Below are 26,311 nucleotides of genomic sequence, written 5' to 3' on the forward strand. Positions count from 1 at the left end.
ACCCTTAGGGCATAGACATGCTGGAATGGTACCTGCGGGGCCCAAGGAGCCAGACACCATGAACCAGAGACCACGCTGAGGCAGCCATTATTGAAAGAGCTGCTTCCGCCACGTTGAATTGGTAACTATGGGGAAAGTGCTCATGACCCGGTTTTCTTAGTTCTTAAGTGGCCGATCTTTAGTAACTTTAATATTAATTCATCTGTCTGGCCCCAAGGTAGGGGACACTTTGATCTCTGGTCTTTTGGTGACCTCAAAGAACGTTGGAGGAGTCAGAGTCCCCAGAGTTCAGACATCTGTGGGTCAAGTCTGGCTTCCATGGCTTGAAGCTTGGGTACAAGAGAGAGTTGGACTCAGATGCTTTGTGGATGTATCTGCTGTTTGGGGGATGGGTGAGTGGGCGCTTTGTACTTCCTGGGAAGGCGTGGGGAGCAGGGGAGTTCTCAAGGAAGAGGCCCCTTAGTTTCCAGTGTCCCCACCTTTGAAGACTGGTGTCTTTCCCCTCCCCAGGCATTCGGGGGAACTGGCCTGGCCGACTCTTCAAGGCCTAGGTATTCCCTCTCCAGATCCCAGCGTGCTAGGTCAAGGGGAGGGAGGCTGGGTAGGTGATGCCCCATTAGGAAACCATCGCCACCTCTGTTGGCGCATCAAGGCCCTGCGGACCTTGTTCTGCTTTGAGAGCCTCCTGAACTCTGAGCAGAGACAGAACACCCTTTCAGGACTCAGGAGTCTGGGCTCCGGGTCACCTCCACTCTCAGATCCGGGATCCAGGCCCTCAACTCCCTCCTCCCTCCGACCCAGGAGTCCCGCCCACGCCCCTCCCCCTCCTCGCCTCTCCCGCTGGCAGATCGCCGTCCTCGTCTTCGTCATCGTCCTCGTTGTCCTCCAGCGCCGAGTAGTCCTGTGTGAAAGGCACGGCTCCCTGGGCCGAGTGGAAGTGCAGGCGGTAGAGGAGGCGTACCCACTGGCCGAACTCGCGGTCGCGGCTCTCGGGCGGGGCCCGCAGCTGCAGGTAGAAGGCACGGCCAGTGCGGAACTTGACCTTGAGCTGCCAGCGGCTTTCGTCGTGGACGAAGAGCTGGACGAACTGCAAGGGGAACAGCCTGGGTGGGCGGAAGGGGCAGCCTCAGCATCTGACCCTCCCAGGCGCCAGCAGCGCCCACCCCAGCACCCCTCTCCGCCCCCGGAAGGAGTCCTTTGTCACTTTCTCTGCCTCTTGCATTTTATCTACCCCAAACTTGCGTCCAGACACGGAGCCCATCTTTGTCTCCCGCTGGTCCTCCCCCTCCTGAACTCGAGACTCGAATAGATAGCTGCTTGCTTGAAATTAACATTTGGATGTTGGATGGACATCAGACACATGTAACATCCAACAGCCCAATTCCTGACCTAAGCCCAACCCCAAACCTGCTCCTCTTCGTCTTCGTCTTAGCTATATCCTCCCGCTTGCTCAGCCAGAAATTGTGCGAGTCGCTCCTGATCCGTCTTTTTTACATCCTTAACCGATCTTACCAAGTCCTGATGGCTCCACCGTTAAAATGTACTAATATTAATACTCCAAATCCAACCATTTCTAAGTCTCTCCACAATGTCCCCGCTTTCACCCCAGTCTTTTCCCACACTGCCGCCAGAGGGCGCCAATCAGCACCCGGGTGAAATGGGTGCCTGCACTCAGTCGTGTGCGACTCTTTGGGACCCATGGACTGTAGCCCGCCAGGTTCCTCGGTCCATGGGGTTGTCCAGGCAAGAACACTGGAATGGATTGCCATTTCCTCCTCCAGGGGATCTTCCCGACCCAGAGATCAAACCCGTGTTTCCTCCGTCTCCTGCATTACAGGTGGATTCTTTACCTCTGAGCCAAATCAACAGGAGAGTTAGCTCAAATCGCTCCCAGGGCTCAGAGGAAACAGAGTCCTGGTCTTGACCGCTAGGCTCTGCAGGATCTGCGCTGCTTTGTGCCTTCTCTGTCCTCCCCTCCTGCCCTTTCTCCTGGTTTACTGTCTCCAGCCATACTGGTCTTACTGTTCCATAAACCTGCCAGGCTTGGCCCTACCCCAGGACCTTTCCACAGGCTGTTTCCTCTGCCCGAAATCTCCCTCCTCCAACCATCCCCATGGCTTGGCCCCTTCATCTCATGTTTTTCTCAAGAGGCACCTTCTCAGGGAGAAGATCTGTTTACAACCTCCTGCTTATTTACAACCACATCTGCCCTCACTGACCTCCCCATGCCCACCCCCTCACCCCCTTCTGATCTGTCTCCACAGACCTCAGCCCACTGGACAAACTGACATCTATTCTGTCTGCCTTCCTAGTAGAAGGTGAGCTTGAGGGCAGAGAGTGTGGTGCAATTTTTTTCACTGCTGTTTCCTTAGTATCCGGAGCTGACCCACGGTCCGTGCTCAATGAATGCTCACTGAGTATTTGAATACATGAATCGCTCAGGCCCCCAGCCTAACTCAAGGTCCAAAAAAGGCAGCAGAGGAAACAATCCAGATAGGATGGGTAATTTGGCAGAGATCACACAGCAGGAATTTGAACCCAAGTCGTACCAAGGTTCTTAGCAACGCTGGGTAGTTACACACCACCCCCCTCAGGCCCAGCAATGTATCTCCAGAAACTGACTTGACACCCTCCCGGCTGCGCATGGATGTGCCCTGCCTGCTGCACTGGTGATCACCCCCAGGCACAGGACACATCAGTGTCCCTCGGTAGGCGACTCATCTGTTATTATAGTCCCCAAATGGAAGAAAAGCAGCTGGCTTTTTCACAGCTCATACTCTGTGCCAGGTGCTGTTCCAAGTGTTTCACAAACATTTACTCAGTTTATCCCCTGACAGCCCCGGAAAGTGGGTTCTCCTCTTATCCCCATGTTGCAGGTGAGGAAACTGAGACCCAGATGGGGAGGAAACTTAGCCAAAGGCAGAGAAGAGGTGAAGCCAGGATATGAGCCCAAGCTGTCTGAAGGCAGCCATTCATTCAAGGACATTCCCTATTAGGTAATCACAGCAAGAGGCTGATGCAAGCTTGGTGTCCAAGGGGGTGGAGTTTGTTGAATGGTGTGTCCAAAAGAGGACCTGTCCATCCCCGCACAGAATCACCCAGGGCTGGGAGCTGGTTAGAAGTGAGGGGCAGAGGGGTGAGTCTGGAGACTGAGTTGGCAGAACAGGCTCAATGATTTTACTTCTGTGGTATGTTTTATGGTGGGAGAAGGGAGAGTGCTGAAGGAGATTACAAGGAGATCAAAGAGCCCTTCTCAGCACCATCCCTGATATTCTTCCAACTGCAAGTTGTGACTCAAGTGGTGGGATACAATTAATATTGAAAAGTAAAGGGAGGTGGTAGAGAACGTCTCAGTACAGGGTTCTGGCATCAGAATACTGCTTTGTGAAATGTTTTCAACTTATCCAGGGCAGATAAATAAAGGCTGTAAGTAGCTTCAAGTTCGTTTGGGTCAGAATTGGATTATATCACTGAATGAGTTGAAAAAAAAAAAACACAACTTTTTGGATTTCAGAATTGGAAACAAAGGATTGTGTGTCTGTGTGTGTGTTTGTGTGTATGTGACAATGTGACTGTTCTTCCTTCCTTCCTCCCCTCCCTTCCCCCTTTCTTTCATTAACTATGAAATGCAGGTGGCGCTAGTGGTAAAAGAACCCCCTTGCCAATGCAGGAGACCTAAGAGTCACACGTTCGATTCCTGTGTTGGGAAGATACCCTGAAGGAGGGCATGGCAATCCACTTCAGTATTCTTGCCTGGAGAATCCCATGGACAGAGGAACCTGGTGGGCTACAGTCCACAGCATTGCAGAGTCAGACATTACTGAAACGACTTAGCACACATGCAGTCAAAAAAACAAAAGAAAGCCACTGGCAGAATGTTTCTGTAAATATACTCTACTCATGTAAATGCTTTGGTATTTGCAGCTGGAGCTGGAGGCAGGAGCCTAGGATGGGAGAAGGGTGCATTTTGTGCTGTGTGTGTTTTGTACCTTAGAGTGTATTTGCATTACTTTTTCAATGAAAAAAAAAAAAAAAAAGAAAGAAAACACAAAGACCTGCAGGGGCAGTGTGGAGAGAGTGGCCTGAGAGCTCCAGAATCCAGGGGGCCAGTCGTGAGGAGCAGGCAGTTCCAATCCAGGCCACCCCTGACTCACTCTAGGACCCTGGCCAAGTGGCTCGCCTCTCTGGGCCTTGGTTTTTCTTTTTGAGGATAGGGTTAAGGGGCCCCTGCATATGAGAGTATGGGGTCAGAGACGAGACAATGTGCATGGTCCATGGGACAACTGCCATTCAGTGAAAGTGAACTCGCTCAGTTGTGTCTGACTCTGCAACCCCATGGACTGTAGCCTACCAGGCTCCTCCATCCATGGGATTTCCCAGGCAAGAGTACTGGAGTGGGTTGCCATTTCCTTCTCCAGAGGATCTTCCCAACCCAGGGATCAGACCTGGGTCTCCCGCATTGCAGGCAGACACTTTACCGTCTGAGCCACCAAGGAAACCCATGCAGTAGGTGCTGCATAAATGCTCACTCTCCTGACCCCTACCTGGATGTGGCCATGGGGTTGGCCTCATGTCCATCTATCCCTGACTGCGGATCCCTGTGGATGGCCCTGTGCTTGTTCTCCTGGGTGGACCAGTAGGCCACAGAGGGCTGGCAGCCATCCATGGCTCCTGGCCCTGGGGGTCTTCCGGGTGAAAGGAGGTGCTTCAGGGAATCTAGTGTGCCCAGAGCTGAGGAGGAACGCAGTGTAGGCTGGGAGTGGGGGCAGTCACCCGAAGAGCTGCAGGTGTCCATTCTCCTTGGCAGGGCCCGCCAGAAGCAACAGGTCTGGGAGTTCCAGGGCTGGACTGGAGGCTGCCACTCCCATGGTGACCTTGTTGGCAACTTCTCCTAACCGAGTCACCTGGGCCGGGGGAGGGGTGGCATCAGAGGTTAGAAGCTGGATAAATGGAGAGCAGGGTTGGGGAGGGATCAGAGGTCAGGAATTTTGGTAGGATTAAGGGGCATGAACCAAGAAAATTAACCATCAAGAACAGGATCAGATATCTTGGGGTCAAAGGTCGAGTCACCTGGGTATGAAGTCAGGGACATGGACTGAGGGAATCAACGGTTAGCAGTCATAGAGAAACTAAAGGTTTGGAGGTATTGGCGGGCGTGGGGTGTGGAGGTCAGGAGATGGGCGGTAAGGTGAGGAGAGGTTCCCTACGTCTGGAGGTCGGGGCCTAGGCTTGGGCTCAGAGGGTCCTGGGGTTCCGCACCTGCACGAAGTTGCTCTCAAAGATGGGGAAGTCTCGCAGCTGGTCGAATTCGCCGCTCAGGAGATGGCGCTGGAGCCGTCCGGGCCGGCCCGTGGGACAGGCTGAAACCAGGGGGCGTTCTACAGAAGCGGCGAAGTTCTCAGATCTATTCCAAGAGGCTGGGTAGGGGTCCCCTAACCAGGGCGGACAGCTCCGCGCGGAGGGTAGGCGGTTCCCGGCTACCGGTCTCCGCATCGCAGGCCCCATCCCTCACCTGGTTCCCACACCTAATCCAACCCCTCCAGGCCCGGTTCCGCATCTCACCTGCCATCACGCCTGGTCCCGCCTCACCTGCTCCACCGAAGGCCGGCTTGGGCTCGTGGCCCGGTTTCATCGCAACGCCCCACCCCTTGGGAGGAGCGGAGGGCGGCGCCCAGGGAGAAAATGGGGGCGGGGCCGCGGGCTCTGTGACGTCATAGCGCGGCGGATGTCGTCGATACGTCGGAAGTCCACGGTTGTGACGTCACCCGAGGGCGCGGTACCCGGACGCCCGGAGGGAGCCGCGGTCGCCCAGTGACGTCAGGCCCCGGTAGCCGGTGGGCGCTAGTGCGCAGACGCAAGGAGCCGGCGCAGGCGCACGGGTGACGGGATGCGGCCCGTTTCTCCCGGCGTGCTCCGCGGCGCCCGCCTGACTCCAGCCTCTGGGCTGGAGGGAAGGGGCAGAGATGTCCGTCCCCGCCGCTGGGGCGACTCGACTGCTCCTCCTCTTGCTGGTGGCGGCAGCAACTCCCAGCCGGGCGCGGGGTAGTGGCTGCAGGTCCGGAGCCGCTGTGAGGGGAGTGAGTACTTATTCGATTTGCATAGAGGGCAGGGCCGCCGGCGATCGTGGTCTTGGGTCTTTAGGTCGGTTAAGGTGGGAACGAGGCTGCGCAGGGCCGGGAGGGAAGGCGAGATGAAAACCGTTCAAAGGGAGGCTGCAGTCCTGTGCATGCATGAGGCCTGGGAGAAAGCGAGAGGTTAGGAAGGCTCCGCTGCTGCTGCTGCTAAGTCGCTTCAGTCGTGTCCGACTCTGTGCGACCCCATAGACGGCAGCCCACCAGGCTCCCCCATCCCTGGGATTCTCCAGGCAAGAACACTGGAGTGAGTTGCCATTTCCCTCTCCATAGGAAGGCTCTAGCTCGTGAATATGCATAAGGGGGCGGGGCTCGGTTGGGATTTTTGGCACCAGGGCTCTTGGTGCGGTGAAAACTCGGCTTCACCCAAAGAGGAGATCGGGGCAAGACTAAGTTTTGAACGCTTGGGATCCGCAGTCATGAATATGCTTGAGGAAGTGTGGCCCGGGTGGAATCTTGGCAAATCAGACGTCGGGGCGGCTAAAATGAAAATGGCGAGGGGGCTCTCGAGAGAATGGAGGAGTTCCGTCTCCCGCATACGCGTGGGGTGGGCGGAATGTTGAGCTCAAGGATTAAAATCTGGAACGAGGTAGCGCAGGCTTGAGGGTGGAGAGTTGAGTATGCAGAGGTAGGAGAAATTTGGAGAGTTGGAGAAAAGGAAGGCCAGAAATCTTGAATTTGCTTGATGGCGGCATCGTGACTGTTGAGGCTTAAGGTGACATCGAGGTCATTTGAATATTAGGTTGGGAAGGATACCCTTTAACTCATGAATATTTATGATGCTAGGCGTGAAAGTGACTTGGAGGTAGTTGCCTTGAAAATGAGGCAACTGGTTTGCAAGCTCTGGTTTTCTGGGACCCGTCCAGATCATGAATTTTCATGAAATGGTCAGATTCCGGTGGAATCGTGAGCATGCATCAGTGTTTGGATATGGGTATGAAAATAAGGCTCTTCCAGCAAGCAGCCTACGGGTCTGTCTGTCCTGGGGTTCCTGGATCCTTCCGGACTGAGGACTCTGATGGTCCTTAAGTGGGTCCCTTTTTATCACTCACAGGTGGGGGTGGAAGGTCGAGAAGGTGAGGGCTGCGGCACCGTGGGGCTGCTATTGGAGCACTCATTTGAGATCGGTGAGTCCAACAACATCCTGACCTGGACACTTATCCACTGCCCTGTGAATTCAGATGCCTCCCCATGTGAGACACGTCGTCCATTCACTCACAGCTTTGCACTTGGGAGTGTGTTTGCATTAACACGGGGGAGTTGGATGGGGAAGAATAGAAGCTCTGTCTTTGAATACCCCTATACTGGTAAGAAAAATGCCAGTGTCAGAAAGGTCACTGTGGTGGTAATAAGCTCAGAGCAGCCTTTCCTGACCAGTTGTCCCGTGCCCTGCCCTTGTGGGTAAATGCTCCTCCTGTATTAACTCAGACATCTTCAGACTAGTCATGCAAAGTAGGAGGTGTTAGGGATAGCTCCATTTTCCAGAAGAGCAAACCGAGGTGCAGAGGGACATCAGACAAGGTTCTTTTACAAGTGAATAACAGAGCCAGTACCTGCTCTAAAGCGCAGCTTAAACTGCGCTAATGCAGGCATCCAGACTCCCAGAGATGTCAGTGCAGCCCAGGGGTTCATAATGCAGTCTGAGGACCCAGACTCTGGCGGGGGTTGGGGGGGCATTCATGATAACCACTGAAGCTGGGACCCTCTGCAGACCTCTCCAGTCAGAGCCTGGCATCTGCTCAAGAAAGCCTGGCCTTGGGAGTGCCCAAGCTCTGTATACCATGATCTGTAGCTGGGGAAGCTGAGGGCCAGATAGGTTATGTGAGCGACCTTGGGTCATCTGGCAAGTTGGAGGCCAGGTTTAGGAGCTCTGGGGTCCGGGCACCTATCGTGGGCAGTACAAGGTGGAGGTGTCCCCAGTTTTTAGGTGGAACAATGGGGAGGTGACCTGGTCACTGCGAGGGCTGACAGGTGTGGTGGCCCGCTGAGTCCAGGTGTGCCCCTGCCCCCTCCAGATGACAGTGCCCACTTCCGGAAGCGGGGCTCGCTGCTCTGGAACCAGCAAGATGGCACCTTGTCTTTATCACAGCGGCAGCTCAACGAGGAGGAGCGGGGCCGGCTCCGGGTGAGGAGGGGACCCTAGCTTTGCTGGAGTGGGGGGCATGTGCCTCGGAGCAAGCGGGCGTACTTCCGGGTCCTCCTTGGGGAGGGTGCGGGGAGGCACCGGGCTCAGGTGGGGCTCTGGACAGCACGGTGGAGAAAGGGAGGAAGGAGAGGCAGAGGGACCAGCTAGCTGACTTTGGGGGGAACCTCACAAAAGCTGCCACAGTCCACTGCTGCTCTGTCCCTTTGGCCAGATGGAGCTGTAGGGGAGGCTGGGGACACAGGCTTCGTTCTGGGCAGCTGCGGGCCCCTGGGTGCCCTCCCTGTGGGTAAGGTCCGCCTGGACCAGTATGGTGCCCACGTGATTCCTTTCACCCCCAGAGAAAATTTGCTGCTCATAGAACTGGGGAGTCCCGGGCCTTCCCTGGTGCCTCGGTGGTACACGCTTTCACTGCATTGGGCCCAGGTTCCATCCGCAGCCAGGAACTAAGATCCCAGAAGCCACTTGGGGCAACCCCAAGAAAGAAAGAAAAAAATAAAGGAATAACAGTCTGGGTGTGGGACTGGACCCAAATCTGGGGGCAGCGTTCTCAGGGACTTGTTCTGTCGCTGGGCCGGGCTCTGCTCTCCTCCTGGTGGTCTTCCCTCCCCCTACCCCCTTGCCCAGTGGGGCAGGCCAGTGGGAGGAGTCTTGGGCTTGGCTGGGCCAGGGAGTGGGGAGGGGCTTTCCTGGCTGGGAGCCCCGTGGGGGTGCAGACTTGGTGGGGGCTGGGTGCTGCCTCGCTCACTGCCACCCCCTCCTCTCCGCCCTTGCAGGACGTGGCAGCACTGAACGGCCTGTACCGTGTCCGGGTCCCGCGGCGGCCTGGGGCCCCTGATGGCCCAGAAGCCGGTGGCTACGTCTCCTCCTTTGTCCCTGCGGTGAGTCAGCGACGAGGACCCGGCCCCATCCTTGCTTTGCCGAACCGCTCCAGCCCGGGTCCTTCCGTTCGGCCTCCATTGTCCGTGGTCCAGCATTTAAGGATGGGAAAGGCTTGGACCTGGTCCTGCCTTCGAGGGTCTCCTGGGCTGGAGAGGGACAGTCCGGTTGGCGGGGGCTCCGATAGGGCAGCTCAGGGCCTTGTGGGCGCTGGAGAGGCTGCTGATTCCACCTGAGGTTGGTGGGGTGAGAGGGGGTCTCGTGGAGGGCTTTGAAAGATGCTTCAGAGGCCCCGTGGGTTGTCGGGGTGGGGGTGGGGTGGTGGTGCTGGTGTGGGCAAAGCCTGGGCAGCAGCCCCTGCTGGCCCTCCTCCTCTCAGCCCCCTCCCCTCCTCCCCCAGTGCTCCCTGGTAGAGTCTCACCTCTCGGACCAGCTGACCCTGCATGTGGACGTGGCCGGCAACGTGGTGGGCGTGTCGGTGGTGACGTACCCCGGGGGCTGCCGGGGCCACGAGGTGGAGGATGTGGACCTGGAGCTGTTCAACACCTCTGTGCAGTTGCAGCCGCCGGTCACAGCACCCGGGTGAGCAGGGGGTGCGGGAAGGGGACAGAGCCAGGCCCCTCCGGCAGGGCCAGCCTCCCACCCCGCCCCTCCCCCGACCCTTCTGGGCTGCCTGCGGCTCTGGGCAGGGAGGGGCACCTCATCGCATCTCCTCCTTCTACCCCTACCTTCCCAGGCCTGAGACAGCGGCTTTCATCGAGCGCCTGGAGATGGAGCAGGCCCAGAAGGCCAAGAACCCCCAGGAGCAGAAGTCCTTCTTCGCTAAATATGTGAGTGGGGTTCTGCGCGCCCCTGGGGCCCTTTCCCACCAGCCCTCTCCCTCCCATCCTGAGCCCTGCTCCGTCCTGCTCGGCTCCCCTCCTGTATGCAGGTCTCTGTGCTCCTCTCCCTGGCCCCTGGGCTGAGCGCTGGAGCCCCGCGCCCTGGCCCTCCCCCGCCCGTGTCCGCTCGTGGCGGTGGTCACGGGGCATCCGGTCTCAGAAAACGGCCCGCCCCGGAGCTGGGCCGTGAGGGGAGCCGGGACCAGCCCCCTGGGTGCCTGGCCGGGGTCAGACCAAGCACAGGCAGTGTCAGTCTGTCCAGTTTGGAGGGAGTGCAGGGGGGGGGCGTGGTCAGGGAGGGGCGGGGTCCATGCGGACCGAGGACAGGAGAGGGGGCCTGAGCTGCGCTGGGGGTGGGGGCTGCGGGGTGGAAGGGAGAGATCTAGGGGGACAGGTTTAGAAAGGAGGGAGTTGGGGCGGGGGGTCCACCCCTCAGGCTGGGGAGGTGGGTGGCAGGGTCTGGGGAGGATCCTGGGAGCCGAGGGTCCTTGGTGCTGGTGACGCTGGGGCTGGAGGAGGCCGTCCCACCCGGGCCAGGGCAGGGGTCGCGGAAGCCAGCGAGGCCTCGGTTAGCGTGCTGGTCGCTGGAAACGCGGCCCGGAGAGGCCGAGGGCGCGCCCGGCCTGGCCCGCTCTCCCTGACGGCCGCCGGACACCTCAGCCACCGCTGGCCCTGACCTGCGCCCCCGCCCCCCTCAGTGGCATCTCATCCTGGGGGGGGCCGTGTTGCTCACAGCCCTGCGTCCTGCCGCCCCCGGGCCCGCACCGCCGCCGCACGAGGCCTGAGTGAGGACCCGCCCCCTCCGGTCTCCCCGCTCCCTGCAGCCCCCCGGCCCTCCCCCAGCCCGTAGTGCAGTAGGGGACCCGGGCCCACTCCCCCCACGCCTCCCCTCACGCCGCGCCCACCTCCCCCACGCTGGCCGGGCCACCACTTACCTCACCTCTCTTCTCTGTCTCTCTGTCCATCCGCCCCCGTGTCGCCGGCTCACAGTGGATGTACATCGTCCCAGTCGTCCTCTTCCTCATGATGTCGGGAGCACCGGACACTGGGGGCCAGGGCGGGGGCGGCGGCGGCGGTGGCGGCGGAGGCAGCGGCCGATGAGGGGCACCGGGCCAGGGTGCCGCCCGCCCTCTTTCACCCGGAGCACGCCCTTCCTGCCCAGCGTGCCCGCACCCTTGATCATCTTAGGAGGGACTCTCCGGACCGTCCATCTCTGCGTCCCGTGGGGGTCAGAGGGCGCCCCCTCCCCAGGAGTCCCTCCCCTCTTGTGCTTGGAGTTACTGTGGGTGTGGGGGTGGCTGGGTTCTGGGCCCTGCTGCACCGCACCTTCCCCCATGGCTCCACTGTAGCCCCTGCGGTATCCCTTTGCCGCAGGGTAGAGCCCACACTCCCGGTCCGGCTCTGACCTCACGTCCGGCCCCCTCACCCCGCCCTCCCAAGCCCTGCGGGGTGGGAACACGCCTCCTTCTCTCCGGCCTCCGTGCCTTTGTCTAGTCTCGTCACCCCGCCAGGCCAGGGGATGCCCCTTGTCTGACACTGGATTGGGACACCAGTCTCCTGTCTGTGGTCTTGAGGGCACCCTGGGGCTCCCCGAAGCCCAGAGCTGGCACAGAGAAGGGGTAGGCCGGCCTGGGGCGCCCCCTTTTCACATCTGCACAGCCTTGCTCCCCCTGCTCTGGCCTGTATCTGCCCACGGCCCTAGTGGAAGTTGAGAATTCCTGCTGTTAGGATGCCAGGCCCTCCAGAGGCTCTGGGGCTTGAACCAGTGATGTTGGAAGTCAAAGAGCGATCTACCCAGCAGTGGAGTCAGGGGCCAGTCGATGTATAGAATCCCTTTCCCGGCTGGTCGTTGCCCTGGGACTTTGCTGGGTCCTTGCCATTTATCTCCCTTCCTCCTTCTGTCTGTTTAAAAACATCCACAACATAAATGAAATAGGTAAACGTTTGGGAAAGTTGCAGCTTGCAATTTAACAGGCAAACGCAGCTGTTAACTAGGCTAAGAGACTGTCAGGATGTACAGGCGCTACTGAATTCTGCCGGTGGCTGGGTATGTGATTTAGAAACGCCAAAAAAAATGGCCGCCGTTGTCATGGTAACGGCGACATCAGGCTCCATGGTGTGTGTATAGCAGTTTATTAAAGCGTCCCCTAAATATTCAGCGTTCAGTTTGCCTCCTGCTTCATGTGGTTATAAATAGCGGGACGTCGAAGGCTGTCGCCTGCCTGTCCCTGGTGTGAGTTTGACTTCCCGCGGACGCGTGACTCAATTACTACGGCAGGTTAGAGACATTTTTACGAGCAGACCAAATGGCCAAGGAAGGTGCTTGGTGGAGTCTCCCTGATGACTCGATCAGGTAATTTTACCTCCTGGAGTGACTGCCAGCACCAGCCAGCGGGAAGGCTGTTCCCCACCCTCTGTAACCAGAGTAGTAAGTTGGGCGTTGTACACTGACCTGCACTCGCCGTTGTGCTCCAGGTCAGTGTCTTCTGCGGTTTTGTCCTCTGCCATGTCCAGAGAGTGGCCTTGTGCTCCGTGTGCCACCAGAAAAGGGACACCGAGCTCATTCAGCCCGCCCTCCACCTACTTTTTTCACAAAATTCACACTTGACCAAAACACAGGACTGCAGATGTGGCGGCGCAGTCGGTGTTTTTGAGAGCTGCTCGCGTCCTTTGCTCCACAGCGGTGTTTATGTTTCTGAGTTCCTCTTGTGACTCGTCTGATGATGCTGCGACCTCCGTGTGCTTTCTATCTTCTGATGCCCTTGGATTCTGATCTGCTGCAGCTACCCGCAGCTCCAGGAGCTCAGAGCCCAACCCTCTGGGGGCCCAGCCACCCCTCTGCCCAGTGACAAGAGGCCTGGGAAATACTGCCTCTGTGTTTTCAAGTGTGACTTGTGTCGCATGCCTGCCAGCATTGGGGGTTATTGGTTTACCCATTTTTGGGGTAGCTTTAAGAGCTGAGCGGGTCCCCGAGTTGCTCTAACTGGTGTTTCTTTCTCCGCCGTAGGAGACACTGCCCCGCACTGTCCCCTCCTGCTCTGTGTGATGCATCTGTCACTGATGCTTTCCTGGGCAGTGTTCACAAAACTGCTTTTGATCCTTTAATTCGCAGCTGTGATCTGCCAGTCATTTGCTGGAGTAACCTGAGATCTGAGGTCTTTATCTGATTACTTTCTTCTTAGACTTTTTCAGCCACTCTCAAGCGGGGAGAGTTACTCTGTGGCATTTTCTAGTCAGTATCTGAGCTGGTGCCGGCTCCCTGGGTATCTGTCCTGGTTAAACCTCTCTTCTCAATCTTACCCGTCCCCGGAGAGCACAGTCACTGTTTTCTTTGGATTGATCAGGGTATCTGGGGATAGCAAACGAAACCCAAAGGATTCTGTAGCATCCAATGCCTAGAACCTTCTGCTCAGCCCAGCCTGGCACCTCTTCCCTGCACTGGGGGGCAGCCGAGCTTTCAGTCTCCTGCGTCTGACTCTTTAGAAACTCCTTCCAGAAATAAGCAAGTCTGTGTACACAGCTTTTGCAAAAATATGTTACCCCAGCTCCCCACCCCCACCCCATCACCCAAAAGAAGTCAGGGAGGTTTCCATGTCTGATACTGAGTGGTTCTCATTGTACCTCATGCCTGGCTCTGAGTAGATCCTACTGGTCTGTCGATGGACCTTTGGGTGCTGCAGGGATCCCCATGTGCCCGCTTGATTCCCCTCTCGTGTGTGTGGGACCCCTCACCCCCACCTCCATAGACCAGCTGCCCGTTCACATTGGAGGTTGGGAGCAACCCTTCCTGATGGCTCCCAAGCCCGTCTCCAGCCCCAACTCCCCTCCAGGTTCTCCAGACCCCAGGTTCCTTCCCCTTGTGCCTCAGGGACCGGTGAGGGAGTCTGTGTCACCCAGGAATCTGGGTGGCGCTAGAGGTAAAAGAATCCACCTGCAGATGCAGGAGATATAAGAGACACGAGTTCGATTCCTGGATCGGGAAGATCTCTTGGAGGAGGGCACGGCAACCCATTCCAGTCTTCTTGCCTGGAGAACCTCATGGACAGGGGAGCCTGGCGGGCTTCAGTCCATGGGTCACACAGTTAGACACGACTGAAGCGACTAGGCATGCACACACAGAGTTGGACATGCACAGTGAGTGGTGCCAGCCCCCAACCCCAGCCTCAGACCAGAGGACTGGGCCGCCTGCCCATTGTTCTTCCCTGCCTTCTCCCTTCTCCTGCAGCCAGACCCCCTCCCCAGCCTCCAGTGTGCCCCATCCAGGCCCTCCCCATCATGGAGGGCTTTCCAACCCAGAGCTGCCCCTGCTCCTTGGCTTCCCAGCACCCTCAGGACAGAGTCCCAGCCCTCAGCCTGGCCTGTGAGGCCCTCTGGTCTCCTCTTCCTCTTCCGCCTCGTGAATCACTACCCCAGCCTTGGTTCCTGATTCACTTAGATGTCCCCAGGCCAGACTGCAGACATCTTCCCTCCTCTCCCACCCCCACACCCCCCCCTTGTCCTGTCTCACGCCTTCCTCTCTGTCCCCACCAAGCTCAGCCCTCCCTCTCTCCCTCCTGCTTCCTCACCCCAGCCTCCTGACGTCTGGTCTAAGACAGACACGAGCACCCATGAGGCGAATACTCAGTGGAGGGAAGGCCCCTCCCCAATTTCCTGCCCCACAGAATGCCACCTGTTCCCTGGCACTGGGGAAACCCCTCCCTGCACCTATGCCTTCATACTGTCGTCTGGCTTATTGAGAACAGCTGGCTCAGCCATAAAGAGCCTGCCTGCCAGTGCAGGAGATGAAAGAGACGTGGGTTTGATCCCTGGGTCAGGAAGATCCCCTGGAGAAGGAAATGGCAACCCACTCCAGTATTCTTGCCTGGGAAATCCCATGGACAGAGGAGCCCGGCGGGCTCCATGGAGTTGCAAAGAATTGGACATGACTGAGCACACACACAAGACAGTTCTTTGGCAAGTATTCTTTTAAAATATATTAATATAAGGTTGATTTTAGTATTTTTAAAGAACGTTTGCCACCCCAAGTTGTGCATTGAATCAGGTAGCTTCTGGAAACAACTCTAGAGGCTTCTTTCTTTAGCCAGTCAGAGAGACCCCAGGTGAGAACCATGGACCAATGTTTGGCTGTCTGTCAGCCATTCACCTTTGCTTGCACCCACCTTGAGTTCAGCGAGGTCATGTAGAGGAATGAAACTCAATTGGCCCAATTCCTAGAAATAGGCTTCCCAGCACATTGTGTAAACTGAATCCCACTCCCCTGCGTTTCCCAAAGCACTGACACGTGCGTCTCCATGACCACGCAGGAGAGAACCCACCCACCCATGACTTGAAAACACGCACGCAGTTGGAGCTGTAAGCTGGCATACCAAGAAGCTTGCTGAGTATGATGTTTATATATCGGTTAGGCGTAGAAAAGTTTTTAATTTTTACAGAATTTTGCAAATCCTCTCCTCTCCGCCCGCTCCAGCCCCCGCCTCGCCCTCAGGCACTGTCCTCCTATGGGGCCGCCTTTCCTAGTGTCTTTTAGAGCTGCATTGCAGTTTTGTCTTCCGCCGGTAGGTGGCGATGGACGACCGCAGTCCGAGAGAGCCTCTCCGGTGATCGATCCTGGGGCCTCTCGCTGCCCCGCGTGGGCCGTCTTGGCGGAGGGGAGGGCCCTGCGGGGGGCGCCGTCGGTCCTCTGGCAACGCCGTCTAGGCCCCCTTGAGGTCTCCGTCCTGGAGGATGCCGGTCTTCAGGCACACCTGGCGCCTGTTTCCTCGTCGGTGGAGTCGGCGGTGGGTGAAGTCCTCCCAGCTGCCTGTGTGCTCCACGCCGCCTGAGGAGGGGAAGACGATGGAGGGTTGGGGAGGAGAACGGCGCGGGAGGGAGGCAGCCCCCTCCTCACCAGGCTCAGACCCGAGTGCAGGGCTCAGCAGAGTCAAGGGGCCGATTTCCTCGTCAACTGCCCCGCCACCTACGTGCTGTGCGTCTTTAGGCAACTTGCTTCCTGCCTCTGAGCCCGTTTCTCGCTCCCCTGCGCGGGGGCCCGATTCGATCCCTCCAGGCAGCGTGCAGAGTCCGGGGCAGACAGGAAAGAGAGAAAAAATGGGTGTCACATAGGTGCTTCCAGCTCGGGGGGACTCCGGCTCGACAGCCCTGCCCCGGGATCCCTGGGGTGGCGACTTGGCCATCAGCTCAGAACTTGGCAACCTGAGAGTCCCAAGGGCGGGAGAGGAGCCCTAGGAGCCCGCGGGGTGAGGACGCGGCGCTGGGCAGGGGCCTCCCAAGACGGAGAGAGAAATGACAGATCCAGAGAGGGGAGAGAGGAAGGAGGCAGGAAGGTGGGAGGGGTAGGAAAGAGCCACTGGGGAGAGAGGGAAAGAGGAAGGTGAGGAAGGCGACTGAGCAAGGAGAAGGGAGATGGAGGCGGGAGGGCAGGAGGAGAAGGGAGAGTTGGCGAGAAAATGCAGGAGAGGGGCAGCTCAGAGGGGACAGCGGCGTGGAAACGGGGAACGGAGACCCCGAGGGAGGCCCCGAGGGAAGAGGGGAGTAAGAGAAAGAGGAGAAGCCAGGTGGGGAGGGAGCCGTGGGGGGCGGGGAGGGGGAAGGGGGAGAGGTGGGGGAAGGGGGAGAGGAGGAGAGAGAGGGAGGAGGGGGAGGGGGAGGAGCAGCCCGGGGAAGGGGAAGAGGGACCGGAGGGGCAGGCAGGGGAGAGCTGCTGCAGAGCCGCGAGAGACCGGTGAAGGGGACGGGGCAGGGGCAGCCCGGGCGGGAGGGGGAGCCGGCAGGGAGAGAAGCCAGCGGAGAGCACAGCGGTGAGAGCTAGGAGAGTCAGGGGGCCGGGAGGGGAGAGGGAGAGACGGAGCGGGGAGGGAGGAGGCTGTGAGCAGAGGAGAGGTCAGCGGGGCAGGAGGGGATGGAGCGGAGACCCTAGGAGGAGGACGGGAGAGAAGGGGTAAGAGACAGGGCGGGGAGAGAGACAGGGGGAGAGAGAGACAGAGAGAGGGGGAAAGAGAGAGAGACAGAGAGAGGGGGAAAGAGAGAGAGACGGGGAGAGAGAGAGAGGGAGAGATGGGACGGGGTGGGGGGGAGAGGGACAGGGAGAGAGAGAGAGACGGGGGTGGGGGAGAGACAGGGAGACAGAGACAGAGGGGGGAGAGAGAGACAGAGAGACGGGGGGTGGGGGGTGGGGAGAGAGGCAGAGAGAGAAAGAGACGGGGTGGGGCGGGGTGTGTGTGTGTGGAGAGACAGGGAGAGAGACAGAGACAGGGAGAGACAGGGAGAGAGGGTGGGGGAGAGAGACAGGGAGAGAGACAGAGACAGGGAGAGAGAGATGGAGCAGAGAGCGAGACAGAGAGGGAGAGAGAGAGACAGGGAGAGAGGGAGAGAGAGAGAGACAGAGGGAGAGAGAGGGAGAGAGAGACAGGGAGAGAGAGACAGAGGGAGAGAGAGAGAGACAGGGAGAAAGAGGGAGAGAGACAGAGACAGGCAGAGAGAGAGACAGGGTGGGGAGGAGAGAGAGAGACAGAGAGAGAGAGGGGGAGACAGGGAGAGAGGGAGAGACAGAGAAAGAGACAGGGAGAGAGACAGAGAGAAAGACAGAAACAGGGAGAGAAAGAGAGATGGGGAGAGACAGAGGGGGAGAGAGACAGGGAGAGAGAGAGATAGGGAAAGGGAGAGACAGAGAGAGACAGAGAGAGAGACAGGCAGAAAGACAGGGAGAGAGAGACAGGGAGGGAGAGAGAGACAGGGAGAGAGAGAGAGACAGGGAGAGAAGGAGAGACAGAGAGAGAGACAGGGAGAGAGACAGAGAGAGAGAGACACAGAGAAACAGGGAGAGAAAGAGATGGGGAGAGACAGAGAGAGGGGGAGGGAGAGAGAGATAGGGAAAAGGAGAGACACAGAGAGAGACAGAGACAGGGAAAGAGACAGAGAAACAGAGAGAGGGGGAGAGAGACAGGGAGAGAGAGAGAGACAGGGAAAGGGAGAGACAGAGAGAGAGAGAGAGAGAGAGAGAGAGAGAGAGAGAGAGACAGGGAGAGAAAGAGAGAGAGAGGGACAGGGAGGAAGGGAAGCTTTGCCACCTCCCGAGCGATAAGGCGCCAGGTCAGGGGCCTGTGTCCCGTGGCCTGGGTAATGATGAGCTGCAGACGGATGAACACGTGCAGCTGATGGTCCCGGACCTGGCAGGACATGAAATGAATTCCGTAAACTGTGAAACATTCATCACAGGACCGTGTGTTCCGAGACAGGATAAAAATACCACCAGCACACAGGGACATGCGGTCCACCCCATGGGTCAGCAGAGGGGCCTCCCCACTGTGGGAGTCGGCGGGGCTGCCAACCTGCTGTGCGGGAGCAGGTGTGGGAGGGAGAGAGCCAGAGAGGCAGCTGAGGGGAGGGGGTGGTGGGCAGTTGTCCCCAGGGAAAGCAGGGCAGTGCCAGGAGGGAGTGGGGAGGAGGGGGCAAAGGTGGGGATGGGGTGGGGAGGCGGGGAGGAAAGCGAGGACGAGACCAGTGAAGAGAGGACACAGGGAGGGACCTCCCCGGGCGTCCAGTGGCTGCGACTCCGAGCACCCCGTGCGGGCGGCGCAGGCTCAATCCCCGGTCAGGGAACTAATCCCACCTGCTGCAGCTGAGTTCCCACGCGTGCCGCAGCTAAGACTTGGCACAGCCAAATAAACAAGAAGATGCTGGGAAGACTGAGTGGGAGCAAGAGAGGACAGGACGGGAAGGCAGCGGGAGCCTCGTGGGGAGAGATGGTGGGGGGAGAGGGGAGAGCAGGAGAGGCTGCAGCGAGAGGCGAGAGTGAGGGTGTTGGCCGCTCAGTCGTGTCTGACTTAGTGACCCTACGGACTTAGCTCGCCAGGCTCCTCTGTCCCTGGGGTTCTCCAGGCAGGAACACTGGGGGTTGCCGTGCCCCCCTCCAGGGGATCTTTCCTACCCAGGGGTTGAACCCTGGTCTCCTGCACTGCAGGCCGACTCTTTACCATAGGAGCCACCAGGGGAGCCCAAAGGAGAACAGGAACACAGTTTAAGGAAGAGAGATGGGGGCGGGCAGGGGAAGCAGTGTGTGTGTGTGAATTCAAGAGGAGGAAACTGAGGATCAGGGTGAAAGACTGCGGTGAGAGGGACCTGGGGGCGGGCCTGTGTGGAGAGATGGACAAATGGACGGGAGGTAGAGATGGGTCGGGATGGGGAGAGGGGAGGAGAGGCAGGAAGAAGAGAGGTTGAAGAGAAAGGCCTCATCAAGAGGGTGTGAGCAAAGGAAACCAGCATGGGGGAGATTCACGCAGGAAGGTGTGTGTGTCAGAGAAACCGAGGCTGAGAAACTGTGAGGCAGAGGAGCAGGCAAGAAGGCGAAAAAAGATGGGGGGCAGAGAGCATGAGACACAGAATAGCAGGGAGGAGAGAGAGACGGGGGTCAGAGGGAGAGGCAGGGAGGAGAGACAGACCCCGGGAGAGAAGGGCCCTCAGCCAGGCTCACTGCAGGAGGGAGACACAGGCCCCCAGTGAGTCAGGACTCAGAGAATCAAGAGTCCTCTCACCCACCCCCTTCACCCTCTTCAGAGCCTCAGTTTCCTCAGTGCTTCCTGGGGTGTGGGAGGGGGAGGAAGCCAAAGGGCAAGGGCGGGGGTGGGGGTGGGCGCCAAGAAGGCAGCACCTCGGGGACCTAACCACCTAGCTTCACCACCAGGGGAAGAATGAGCACTTTCTACCCTGCTTTTCCCTCCTGGTCTCCTTCAGCCCCACCCCCAGCCCAGGTAGTGGCTGTTATGACCCATTCATCCTCCCCCATTGAGGAAATCCAGTTGGAGCCCCATCTTTCATCAGTTGGCCTCACCCAGCACCACTAGGCGAAGACGATGGGCCCTTCCTACAGCGCCCAGACCCCTTGTGTCTGGAAAATTGAGAGCTTCCACTGCTGAGAAGGAAGAGGAACAGGAGAGGAGGGGGCAGGGCGAGAACACAGGATCTAAGGAGAGGTGGCAGTGTGAGTCACCCAGCAGCCCAACATGCAGTTGGTGCATAATTAGTGCCCCTTCCCTTTTCTGGGGGAGAGTAAGAGCAGGAGAGGAGAGAAGAGGCAGCCAAGTGTGTGTGTGTGGGGGGGTGGGACAGTGTGCTTTACGAAAAGCCTGGCACACAGTTGGTGCTCAATCAATGCCCACTCATTCCCTTCTTCAGGAGAGAGTAGCCAGGTCAGAAAAGAAATGAAGGAACCACCACCACGGAGGAAAAACAGAGCAAGAAACACAGCCTGAGGAGAGAGGGCCAGGGGTGGCAAGAGCCAGGCATACAGTGGGTGCTCTTAAGTGTTCGTTCTCTTCCCAGGAGAATGAAGACTGGAGGAAAAGGAGAGGAGAGAGGAAGCTCCAGCAGAGAAAATGGAAGCTGTGATGGAAGGAGACAGTGTAGGTAAAGCAGTGGGAATACAGTAGGCACTTAATAAATACTCACTCCCCTCCCTGGTTGCAGGGACAGAGGAGGCAACCAGGAGGAGGAAAGCAAGCCAAGAGGGCGAGAGAAGAGAGAGCAGGGCTTGTGAGGCAAGCCAGCACAGACAGATAGCTGATAGGAGCAGTGGCACACAGCAGGCACTCATACATGCCCAGCTGTGCCCCAGGAGAGAGCCAGCGGGGCAGAGAGGACGGGGAGAAGCTGGGGCAAGGAGCTGGGAAGAAGAGAGAAAATGAGGACGAGGACATGCTGTTGTGCAGGTGACATACACAGGAGGTGCTCAATAAATGCACTTTTTCTTTCTTGGAGGAGAGAGACAGCAAGAGGAAAGAGAAGACATATGTAAAGCAAGCCTGGCCAAGGAGGTGACAGGATGGAGCAGAAGGGCGGAGGCAATGTCAGAGGAGGCAGTGCAGGCGAATCATGGGGCAAAGAGGAGGCGCTCAGTGAATGCTGTTCCTTTCCCCAGAGAGGGCCTAGAGAGCACAGGAAGGGAGAAGGTGGCAAAAGGAGAGGAGTAGGAAGAAAGAAGCAAGAGAAGATGAGCGGGGGGTGGGGGGTGTTAACTGCCTGGTATACATGACCCCATGGATACACAGTCCATGGAATTCTCCAGGCCAGAATACTGGAGTGGGTAGCCTTTCCCTTCTCCAGGGGATCTTCCCAACCCAGGAATCGAACCCAGGTCTGCATTGCAGGCAGATTCTTTACCAGCTGAGCCACAAGGGAAGCCCTGGTATACAGTATGTGCTTCATAATTGCTTTTTCATCCCCAAGAAAGGGCAGACAGAGCAGAAAAAAAGGGGAAGTCAGAGATGAAGGAACAGGGAGAGTCAAGGGGCAGGGGGAGTGGAGGGAAACTGCCAGGCACACAGTCAGTGCTCCATAAATGCCTATTTCCTCTCCTGGCAGAGAGTGGAAAGAAGCACAGGACAGCAAAGCCCACAGGTCAGTGGAGAAGAGAGGGCGAGAGGAGAGTGGAGAAAGAACAAGCAATTGCTTGGTATACCATAGGTGCTCAATAAATGTGTGTCCCTTGCCTTGGAAGAGAGCAGAGAGCCCAGAAAGACAAGGAGAGGATAGAGGAAAAACGGGGAGGAAGAGAGTGTGAGGAAGGGAGAGAAAGTGTGTAAACTGCCTGGCACACAGTAGGTGCTCAGCATATGTTCATTCCCTCCCCGAGGAGGAAGCAGAGTCAGAAAGGAGAGGAAATGAATGCAGAGAAGAAAGGAATTGGGGAAGAAAAGAGTGTAAGAAGAGACAGGGTTTGTAAATTCCCCAGCATACAGTAAGTGCTCAATACATGCCCATTTCCTTGCAGGAGAGACCAGGCAATTCAGGAAGAAGGGAAAGGAAACTGGGTGGAAGGGATGGGAGAACAAAGGGAGTAGAGGGTGCAGAGACAGTGTGTGGAAACTGCCTGGCAAACACTAGGAACTTAATAAATGCCCATCTCTTCCCAGGAAGAGAGCTGGAAGTTCAGGAAGAACAAGCAGAGGGCATCGAGGAAGGGGAGGGGTCGGGGAGAGGAGAGGGTGTCAGGACAGGCACAGAGGCATACCAGGTGCATCCAGCAGATGCTCCATAAATGCCTGGCTCCTTCCCCTGCAGAGCAGAAAGCAGGCTCAAGGGGGTGGAGACCCCAGCAGGAAGAGGCCAGAAGGCAGTGTAGGGGGGTCTGAAGGTGGAGGCTGAAGTCAGGCTTTTGGTGGCCCCCGCCCCAGCTGCCCCGAGGACCATGGAGTCAGACAAGGGCCTATTGTTTGGGGCCTGGCACCGCCTGGTGGAGGTGGGGGTGGTGGTGGCTACCAGCCCCGTCTGCTGTGTCTGGGAGACACGGGCATTGCCTGCAGTCTGTCAGCCTCTGAGTCTCTCTGTCTGCCGCTCCGGGTCTCACTGTCTGAGCCTCCGGGTCTTGCACCCTCACCGGCCCTCCCCATCTCTGAGTCCATGGCACTCAGCCGGTCTGCCTCTGTCTCTGAGTCCCTGTCCCCTGCTGTCTCTGGGTCTACCTCTGCACACATCTCTGCCTTTCTCCCCATCTCTTCCATCTGGCTCTCAGCCCGTTTCTGGTGGTCTCTCTGGGAGGCAAGAACCCCTACCCCAGCCCCCAGTAGCCGGGATCAGGGCCCGGGGCGGTGTTGCTGAGCTCAGAGGCAGAAGGGTGAGAAAGGAAAGGAGGCGAGAAGAGTTGGAGAGGTGAGGATAGACACAGCTTTATTCAGCAGAAACCGCAGCAGAGGCCCCAGGGCGGCTCCATCGGGGCGCTGGAGAGGGGAGGTCAGAGAGAGGAGGGAGAGAGACGGGGAGAGGCAGGGAGAGATGGAGAGAGACGAAGAGAGAAGCAAGGAGAGAGAGGGAGACAGACGGGGAGACAGGAGAGGGATGGGCAGAAGGGTCGGAGGTGCAGAGAGAAGGGCTGGGCGGGGGACAGAAAGAGAAAGCGAGAGAGAGGGGAAAGCCACGGAGACAAAGAAACGGAAAGAAAGAGACTGGGAGGGCACTTCCCCGGTGGTCCAGGGGCTAAGACTCCGGGATCCCACTGCAGGGCGTGCCGGCTGGATTCCTGGTCAGGGAACTGAGAACCCGCCCGCTGCGCGGTGCAAAGGGAGCGAGAGGGAGAGGAGAGATGGAGAGGAGAGAGACGTGGGAAGACAAAGCCCAGAGAGATGACGGGGTAGAGAGAAAGAGAGAAGGACAGAGGTGGAGTCGGGGACGGGATGGGGAGAAATAGCAGCGGGGGCGGGGGTCCGAGATGCGAAGAGACAGACAAAAGCAGAGGGAGAGAGCCGGGCGCCGCAGGGAGAGAGGAGAGAGCCGGAGAGAGGGGCAGCGCCGAGCGGGTGGGACGCGGGGAGGCAGGAAGGAGCGCGGCCCCTCTCACCTGGCATCGCCGGCGGCCGCCCCGCCCCGGCCCGACCGCGATTTAAGGGGTGCCCCGGGGGGCGGGGCCGCACCCCCCACGGCCTTATCTGGCCAGACCCAGGCTCAGAGAGCTAAATCGGGCCTCAGCTGTCGGCACCCGGCGCTCGGGGGGCGCGGGACAGCTGTCACCTCCCCCTGCACCTGCCGTCCTCTCCCCCTCTCCTGAAGCCCTGTAGGCACTGAGACTCCCGGTGGGTCTGCCTGGGCCGCTCCTAACGGGCCATCGGGGATCCCCAGGAGCACTTGAAGCCCTGGGACCAGCGTGGCTGGGCATCCTGGGGACAAGGAACAGGCTTGTGAGAAGCGGGGGCGGGGGGTGAGGGTGGGTGGCGGCCAGAGAGGCTGTGTGGGGTGGTCCTGCATCCACCCTAAGGGGCAAACAGTAGGCGCTCAATACATGCACCGGCCCGGCCTGCTGGTGCTCTAGCCTGTGCAGAGCAGGAGGGGTTAGCACCTGAGGTGGGGCTGGGAGTAGGAGAAGGGTGGCTGCCTGGACCCCCATGCCCCGACCCGTCCCCACCCTGGGAATCCCACCCCCCTGCCCTGAAGGCTCCCACTCCTCAGACCATATTAGGCCACCGCAGAGAAGGCACCTGGGAAGATCACTCAGGCCCAGGAATAGAAACACTCAGGGAGCCCCGCCAGGCTGTCTGGGACTTGATGGGACAGGCGACAGGCAGGAGGCGGGGGAGTGGGTCACAGAGGGCCCAGGGAGACAGACAGAGGCTGAGAGAGAGACATCTGGAAAGAGAGCCCAAGACAGGGGCACCCAAGGGGGGCCAGATCAGAGACTAGGGGGCAGTGTGGGGGCCCAGGGGGCACCCCCAGAGTTAGGGTGTCCTGGGAACCTGGCAGTTTTCCTGCATATGCTGCTTGACCGTGTTTTATATTTATACGTTTGGCTGCTCCAGGTCTCAGCTGTGGTATATGAACTCTTAGTTGCTATATGCGGGATACAGTTCCCAACTGGGGAGACCAGGGATTGAAACTTGACCCCACCCCACCCCTCCACCTCCCCCGACACCCCCACTGGCATTGGGAGCCTGGAGTCTTAGCCACTGGACCACCAGGGAGGTTCCTTGTGCAGCTTGACTTTTCACTTTTACCAGTTACCCTTTGACCTCTGAAGCCTTGGGAGCCAGAATCCACCAAGCCCGAGTCTCCCCATCACGATGGGCCATTGCATCCTGCCAGCATTTGCTCCCTGCATTCCTCCTCGTATCCCCCCACCCCCTTGGATGAATCTACTGCGTGGGTGGAGCGCAGCCTGAGGCAGGGGCAGGGAGACACCCCAAGTTGGGGCCCTGCCTGCCTCTCCCTGCCCACAGCCTCCCTCTGCCTCTGGGTCCCCCATTTCTGCTTGGCACCTAATGAGGTGCCCCACGTTTGCCTCCTTCTTGCGCTTATGCTCGTGCCTCCTGGGTCAGGCCCGTGACCCCTAAAGCCATCTCCTGAGTCCCTGACCCTGGTCCTCTTCTGATGTCACCCAGCCTGTCATACCCCTTGCACCCCATCGAGGGCAGTGTGCCCCCTGCAGCCGCTCTACCCCAGGGTCCTGTCTGTTGGAGTGGCCCCATGGTCCTCCAGGGCCAGACCCCAGGGTCCCTCCTTCCCTGCCCACTCCCTCACCCCCAGAGGGTGCCCTGACCCTCTTGTCACTTCTGTTCTGCCCTCAGGGTCCTGGCTCAGCCTCATCTCCTCCCACGGGGAGGAGCCTCCTCCTGGGCCTCCAGCCTGCCCCCATGTGGCCCCAGAGAAGTCTTTCTGTATCCAGGACCGATCTGCCCAACCCCTGCTCACAGCCTCTCCCTGGGTCAAGTCCAGCTGCTCTTGGAGGCCCTGTGGGCAGTGGGCCTGCCAGGATCTACCCTTATCTCTAATCACCTCCTCAGATAGATACAGGAGAAATGTCCTCCCTTAACATTCCAGGTCTCCTTGGGGGCTGTTTCTAATTCTGGAATGGCCCCTTCCCACTGGCTCCCTGGAGAGCCCCCCACCCCCAGCCTCCTAGAGCCAGCCTTGCCCAAGACCCCTCAGCTCAATCAGTTAAGAATCTGCCCGCAATGAGGGAGACCCAGGTTCGATCCCTGGGCCGGGGAGATCCCCTGGCGGAGGAGCCAGCAACCCACTCCAGTTTTCTTGCCTGGAGAATTCTAGGGACAGAGGAGCCCAGCAGGCTGCAGTCCATGGGACATGACTAACACTTTCATTTTCACACTTCCAGCTCCTAGAGGCTGCCTGTTTCCTGGCTCGTGACCCCCTCTTGTCTTCAGACACCCCCAGCCCCCACCGCGAGCCTCCCATATAGCATCTTCATCACCCGTCTTTCTCTGATTCTCCTCTCCTGCCTCTCTTCCATTTTTTTTTTTTTTTTTAAAATTTTTGGCTGCACTGCACCGTGTGTGGAATCTTAGTTCCCCAACTAGGTACTGAACCAACCTCAACCCCACAGTGGAAGCGCAGAGTCTTAACCATACTTCACCACCACCAGGAAAGTCCCACTGCCTCCTTCACTTTTAAGGATGCTCGGGATCATATTGGGCTGACCCAGACCATGCAGTACAATTTCCCGCCTTTGAGGTCAGCGGATTAGCCAGACTCACAGGTTTCTGGATGAGGTCGGAGATGTCTTTTGGGGCCACGACTGCCAGTTGGTGGACAAGCTGGGCGTTGAGAAGTCAACCCTCGCCTTCTCCGTGGGGCTCATCTCCCCGTACTCTCTGGCCTGCACCGATTTGTTTGTTCCTAGTGTCCCCCTCCGGCCTTCAGAGGGTAAGGATTGCATTGCTTTTCCCCTGTGCGTCCCCGCCCCACCCCCATGAGGAAACCGACGTCCTGAGAGGTGAGTGCGTCGCAGGAGGTAGCCTAACCCGCTTAGGTCTCTCTGATAAACTGAAAGAGAGGGGTCC

The 26,311-nt window shown here is 58.5% G+C and overlaps 3 protein-coding genes across 9 annotated transcripts; 1 reads left to right on the plus strand and 2 right to left on the minus strand.

Moving 5' to 3' along the window:
* Positions 1–166: 166 nt before the first annotated feature.
* Positions 167–5,813, minus strand: GARIN5A (golgi associated RAB2 interactor 5A). 5 transcript variants are annotated; one of them, XM_055553020.1, is made up of 5 exons: positions 5,563–5,813; positions 5,260–5,378; positions 4,774–4,904; positions 833–1,087; positions 167–329 (listed from the first exon to the last, which is right to left on the minus strand). In XM_055553020.1, exons 1-5 carry the CDS (start codon positions 5,630–5,632, stop codon positions 254–256), a joined length of 651 nt encoding a protein of 216 aa, XP_055408995.1. In that variant the 5' UTR covers positions 5,633–5,813; the 3' UTR covers positions 167–253. The 5 variants fall into 5 exon arrangements, with proteins under 5 accessions (XP_055408995.1, XP_055408996.1, XP_055408997.1 ...); XM_055553021.1 differs by having other exon boundaries at positions 833–1,103; XM_055553022.1 differs by having other exon boundaries at positions 833–1,006; positions 4,774–4,940.
* Positions 5,814–5,886: 73 nt separating this feature from the next.
* On the plus strand, positions 5,887–12,199 carry EMC10 (ER membrane protein complex subunit 10). Of its 2 annotated transcripts, none has more exons than XM_055553009.1 (7): positions 5,887–6,077; positions 7,186–7,258; positions 8,147–8,256; positions 9,051–9,155; positions 9,554–9,735; positions 9,890–9,983; positions 10,733–10,819. In XM_055553009.1, exons 1-7 carry the CDS (start codon positions 5,964–5,966, stop codon positions 10,817–10,819), a joined length of 765 nt encoding a protein of 254 aa, XP_055408984.1. In that variant the 5' UTR covers positions 5,887–5,963. The 2 variants fall into 2 exon arrangements, with proteins under 2 accessions (XP_055408984.1, XP_055408983.1); XM_055553008.1 differs by lacking the exon at positions 10,733–10,819 and adding an exon at positions 11,025–12,199 and having other exon boundaries at positions 5,888–6,077.
* Positions 12,200–15,399: 3,200 nt separating this feature from the next.
* On the minus strand, positions 15,400–26,310 carry LOC129631781 (serine/arginine repetitive matrix protein 1-like). 2 transcript variants are annotated; one of them, XR_008704167.1, is made up of 2 exons: positions 15,995–16,516; positions 15,400–15,852 (listed from the first exon to the last, which is right to left on the minus strand). XR_008704167.1 is itself a non-coding variant. In XM_055553036.1 (2 exons), exons 1-2 carry the CDS (start codon positions 26,185–26,187, stop codon positions 15,558–15,560), a joined length of 477 nt encoding a protein of 158 aa, XP_055409011.1. In that variant the 5' UTR covers positions 26,188–26,310; the 3' UTR covers positions 15,400–15,557. The 2 variants fall into 2 exon arrangements, 1 of the variants encoding a protein (XP_055409011.1); XM_055553036.1 differs by lacking the exon at positions 15,995–16,516 and adding an exon at positions 26,006–26,310.
* Between the last annotated feature and the right edge of the window lies 1 nt (position 26,311).

This window comes from Bubalus kerabau, chromosome 17 (genome assembly GCF_029407905.1).
Source record: "Bubalus kerabau isolate K-KA32 ecotype Philippines breed swamp buffalo chromosome 17, PCC_UOA_SB_1v2, whole genome shotgun sequence".
In the NCBI taxonomy this organism is placed as follows: Eukaryota; Metazoa; Chordata; class Mammalia; order Artiodactyla; family Bovidae; genus Bubalus; species Bubalus kerabau.

What these genes read in the sequence shown, in the direction of transcription:
- GARIN5A (XM_055553019.1), bottom strand. Translation starts at nt 5,632, where the DNA reads ATGAAACCGGGCCACGAGCCCAAGCCGGCCTTCGGTGGAGCAGGTGAG. An exon ending in GGGACCAGGCGTGATGGCAG is followed by an intron (nt 5,379 to 5,562) that starts GTGAGATGCGGA and finishes CCGCTTCTGTAG; the next exon opens with AACGCCCCCTGGTTTCAGCC. An exon ending in GCGATCTGCCAGCGGGAGAG is followed by an intron (nt 330 to 832) that starts GCGAGGAGGGGG and finishes CTTGTACCCAAG; the next exon opens with CTTCAAGCCATGGAAGCCAG.
- EMC10 (XM_055553008.1), top strand. Translation starts at nt 5,964, where the DNA reads ATGTCCGTCCCCGCCGCTGGGGCGACTCGACTGCTCCTCCTCTTGCTG. An exon ending in CCGGAGCCGCTGTGAGGGGA is followed by an intron (nt 6,078 to 7,185) that starts GTGAGTACTTAT and finishes TATCACTCACAG; the next exon opens with GTGGGGGTGGAAGGTCGAGA. An exon ending in GGAGCACTCATTTGAGATCG is followed by an intron (nt 7,259 to 8,146) that starts GTGAGTCCAACA and finishes TGCCCCCTCCAG; the next exon opens with ATGACAGTGCCCACTTCCGG.
- LOC129631781 (XM_055553036.1), bottom strand. Translation starts at nt 26,187, where the DNA reads ATGCAATCCTTACCCTCTGAAGGCCGGAGGGGGACACTAGGAACAAAC. An exon ending in CCGACCTCATCCAGAAACCT is followed by an intron (nt 15,853 to 26,005) that starts GTGAGTCTGGCT and finishes TCCCCTCCTCAG; the next exon opens with GCGGCGTGGAGCACACAGGC.